Source organism: Octopus bimaculoides, chromosome 3, assembly GCF_001194135.2.
Source record: "Octopus bimaculoides isolate UCB-OBI-ISO-001 chromosome 3, ASM119413v2, whole genome shotgun sequence".
Taxonomy (NCBI): Eukaryota; Metazoa; Mollusca; class Cephalopoda; order Octopoda; family Octopodidae; genus Octopus; species Octopus bimaculoides.
Genome location: NC_068983.1, coordinates 166,646,071 through 166,650,836, shown reverse-complemented (window position 1 = coordinate 166,650,836; position 4,766 = coordinate 166,646,071). Strand labels below are relative to the sequence as shown.

Here is a 4,766-nt window from a genome sequence, read left to right as displayed (position 1 = left end):
ATAGTGATTCAGCACCCATCAACAGATATGTAGTGTTTGCTATTAAATGGTGTTTTACCATAAGCATTCCACCAATAGAGTAGGCTCTAATAGTAAGGCAGCCACACAATTTTGTATCAGTGTTATTTCTTTGTACACGATAATCCGGTATTTTCACCCACAAATGTTATCCTGTTCATGAAATAATAGGGTCGACTTTTATACAGGGTCAATGGAAAATTCCCAACTTTTTGGCTAAAAATAGGGGGTCGACTTTCACATGAGATTGACTATTACTTGAGTATATATGGTATGTATTTGGTCCATATTCGTGGATGTATGCGTAACTGGAAGGACAAATCTGCATAGACTCAAGTAAGTACAAGAGTAACTGTCTACACAGGTATACTGTCCTTCACTCTACTTTGGTGTCCTCGTCATTAAAACACCTTGATTTTATTGGGTTTTGCAAATATATCATCATCATAATTAACCGGCTGCTTTCCATGCTGGCATGGGTTGGACGGTTTGACTAAAAACTGGTAAACTGCACCAGGCTCCAATTTGATTTGGCAAGGCTTCTACAACTGGATGCGCTTCCTAAAGCCAACCAGCCCAAGGCTGCCTTTTTCCTGTCACGGGTGCCAGTTATGAAACACTGGTATTGGCCACCATTACGACCTCACTTGGCTTGACAGATCTTCTCAAGCACAGTATATTGCCCAGAGTCTAAAAATGTTATGATGTTGAGGACCGTTACAAGATTAATGACTGACTTTGGAGGTGAAAACGCAACACATTTGATGTAATATATATATAAACATACACACACTAAAGTCAGTTGGGTCCTCCCCCTCCTATTTTTATCCGTATCTACCCTCTTGCTTTGATGCAAGTCTGAGCAAGTGCCTCTCCAATGCCCCAAACCGCATATATTATGTAATTTTGCAATATTCTGCCACTTATATTATGGCATTTGAACCTCAAGGGTATGTCCTGGCACTTTCCACCATTTATGTCTCTCTCTTTTCCTTTACTCAACCATCCCATTTATATTCTGATCCTCATCCTTTGTGAATATGCCCATCATTTTGCCACCATATCTGTCCTGCACCTCCCTCACGTTGGGCAACCATCTATTTCTCTCTGCGGTAGCACACCTGTTTCTGTCTTCATTCCTGATCTTTCTCTGGCCAGGTAACCTTGTACTTCCTCCCATCTTGAAAGGTTTTTTTTTTTTTTTTTCCGCCTTGCAAGTACTTGGTGACCCTGTCAGTGCAGATACCATTTAAAAGCATGTAGTCTACACTGTAAAGTGGTTGGTGTTTGGAAGGGCATTCAGCTGCCAAAACTGACTTTGCCTGTGCTTGTTCCGCATAAAAAGAACTAAGTCCATTCTGCTGGGTGGTTGGTGTTCAGAAGGGCGTCCAGCTGTAAAAATCCTGCCAAAACAATTACAGAAGTCTGGTGCAGGCTTCTGCCTTGCTGGCTGTTAAACCGTCTCACCCATGCCAGCATGGAAGGCAGACGTTAAATGATGTTAAGAATGCAAAAGAAATATGTAAACTGGCTTTATTAACTGAAGAAACCTTAAAGATGGAACCGTCCACCCCTGACTTGTCTCACTGATTTCTATGTCTGTTTGTCTTTATTCTTTTTGTGCAGGATGCATTTTTGATTGATACAAGGACCAACTGTTTTGTCTGGATTGGAAAAAAGGCTTCGAAGAAGGAGAAGGCCAATGGTTTGAGCTATGCTCACGTAAGTCACCTTTGATCTTTCACATAGCATTTTGTTGGGGGGGGGGGGTACCTTTCGAAGGGTTTTAGCTGGACAAATTGACCCCAGTACTTATGTTCCTTGAAGTCTGTTACTTATTCTATCAGTCTCTTTTCCCACACTAAGCTAAGGGACATAAACACACCAACATAGATTGTCAGGGAGTTGGAAGAACGGAAACACACATGTGATAGGCTTTCACAGATCACCTGTCAATCAAAATCAAAATCACTCATGTGGTGTTGGTCAGCATGGGGCTAAAATAAAAGATACTTGCTGAAGGTGGCATGCTGTGGGAATGAACCTGAGACTATGTGGCTGCAAAGCAAGGCCCTTAACCACACAGGCACTGTAAACCAACTTCACTTTGAGCGTCTTCTACTTATAGAATTGGGCTGAGTGGATTTTGGTAGATAGAAACGTGTGTGTGTGTGCCGCTTGACTAGCACCCATGCTGGTATCACGTAAAAGGCACCATTTGAGCATGGCCAATACTGCTCTATTTGGTTAAGAGCTACCTCTACTTGCCTTTGTGGGTGAGCATGCATATTTCCCCAAGTCCCTGCCTGGGATTGAACTCACAATCCAAAGGTTAGTAGCCCGTAGGCAATTATAGAGTGAAATTTGGGGCTTATAAACCTAAGATATTCTATCTATAATTGCCTACAGGCACATAGTGTAATGGATAAGAATGTGGGCTACTAACCCTTGGATACTGAGTTCAATCCCAGGCGGGGATTTAGGAAATAATATCAACAGAAAAAGTAACATCAGCAAAAAACAATACATTAGGAATGAGAACAGTGTACCCCATTAGCCAAATATAGCGTCGGGTAAAAAATTTCACCAGAACACTTGGAGGCTGGAGAGTAAATCAGCCGAAATGTAACAACAAACAAGGTGAGGACACCTGTCCATCCATTTTAAATAATGTACAGAATTCCTCATTTCAAAAATATAGAATGGTAATGATTGTCTAACCAATTAGTGGGGTGCTTCAGTTTGATATGCCTTGATTCTTTATAGGATCCCTTGTAACTAAAACTATACATACTTCTATTTTTATATTTTCCAGAATTATCTGAAAGATTCCAAACATCCATTGGTTCCTGTGACGTGTTTGTCAGAAGGTTCTGAGAGCAAATGTTTTCATGCAGTTTTCCAGGGCTAAAAGTATTACATTTTGTAGAATACCTCAATTTTTATGAGGAGCAACTTCTTGAAAATTTCTTTTCGACATTCCAGTTGAAATATTAAATTTATTAACAATAACTCAACCAATTTTATAACTTTTAATACCCCCCCCCCACTTTGTTGTTGAAATATTTTGGCCGCAAAACAAATACAGAGATTTGCTGTGGGTTTGTTTCAGTCATAATGGTTTATAAAACATTGATTAAAAAGAAAGCAAAAGTAGACGACTAAATTTAGAACACTGCCCTAACTATTGTGGATATCTGAAACCAGGGTCTGTCCAATACAAAGCAAAAACAGCTGTCTAATTATAACAATGTTATTTCTTATCCATTACATCTAAAGGAAGAAAATTTACATAAATCATACAATGTTTGACATTTTTATTTAACAATAAAATTGTTTTTAAAACTGCTTGCTTGGTATTTGATATTTCTTTCAAAACGGACCATTTGCAGGGTGTTACAGTTAAGTTTAAGATCTACAACACTGTATAATTGAGCTGTCAGCATCACTACAAAACAATTCTATTCAACAAGATTATTATTTTGTCTGCATAAATAAAGCAATGCTTTAAGTTATTTAAATTCTACTGCAACATTAATTCTAGGTTATTTAGATATGCTGCCCCCATCATATTTGTGAAAGATTTTGTAGAGATACTTGAAAATCCTATTGATCCCATTTAAACAAAGAATGTCACTTTGTTTTTTTGTTTTTTAAACAGCCTGTCTGACACCATCTTGTTTTAAAATGAAATTTTTATGTCCTAAACACACCAATTTAATAATGACAGTTCTTCATTATTATAAACAAAGGCAACATTTCAACAAAAAAAGGTTAATAGCTTTAATATTGAGAAGTTGCTTGTTGAAGCAGTTTAAGAATTTATGGAGGGAGACAGTCAAAATTCAACCGATGGCTTCTGTTCAGTTGTTATTGTCACTCAGTTTATGCTGTCATTAATGCACTGGCAGTCATTAGCACTGAACAAACTGCTTTGTGGCATTTCTTCCTGAGTTCAAATGCTTTTGAATTGCTCAAAGATGTTTTAAAGAATACAAATCAGCAAAAAGAAAACTAAAGGGCTTTTACTGGAGTTTTTCTCCTTTTCTGTTAAAAATAAAATAAATGCTAGAAGTTTAGATCTGTTAGAGTAATCAAAGAATTGTATCAATGATGGCAGGGTTTGTGGGGAGGTGGAAGATTTGTTAAATTGATCAAAAGTGGACCAGATGAAAGGTAGACAAACATGAATTTTGTGAGGAAGGCAAAACAAAAATGGTTGTTGATTATGAAAAGCAGCTGATGATGATGTGTGCAAGGGAAATGACTGCTTTGGTGATGGGAAGGAAAAGAGAGACGTGTTGTCGAAATGATGCTAACACGAAAGTAATTCACCAAAGGAATTTGTAAGCAAAAGGTTAACATGTCTTGTGGTTGAGAATAAAACCAAATTTGGAGAGAGTTGTTTGTAAGTAATAAACAAATGAAGATATTGGTTTAAAATAAGTTAACAAAAAAAAAAACTTTTATTGTTTGATGGGTGAAAAGAGTCACATGAAGTGTGCAGTTAAAATTTCCAGAAGCTCTTATTAGAAAACAACTGAAATTTGCTGTTGTCATAGCAACAAATATTTAAAGAAATGTCAATATACAATAAACCATAAATATTTACCAAATCTGGTTTGGAAACAAATGGTAAACCCCGCCAACTTCCAACTGATTGGTCTCACTCGATGTCCCCAAAATTAGTTCTTCTAAATATCAGTTCATTTAGATAGTCGTTTTTTTTTTTTTTTCCTGGATAGACC

At 37.4% G+C, this 4,766-nt stretch overlaps 1 protein-coding gene across 1 annotated transcript in view; it reads left to right on the top strand.

Moving 5' to 3' along the window:
- LOC106867320 (gelsolin-like protein 2) overlaps positions 1–3,366 on the top strand; it is a 64,000-nt gene extending 60,634 nt beyond the window's left edge. Inside the window, exons 11-12 of the mRNA XM_052966822.1 lie at positions 1,615–1,740; positions 2,834–3,366. Of these exons, the coding sequence (XP_052822782.1) occupies positions 1,615–1,740; positions 2,834–2,929 (222 nt within the window). The 3' untranslated portion in view covers positions 2,930–3,366. The remainder of the gene's footprint in view (positions 1–1,614; positions 1,741–2,833) is intronic.
- The last annotated feature ends 1,400 nt before the right edge of the window (positions 3,367–4,766 follow it).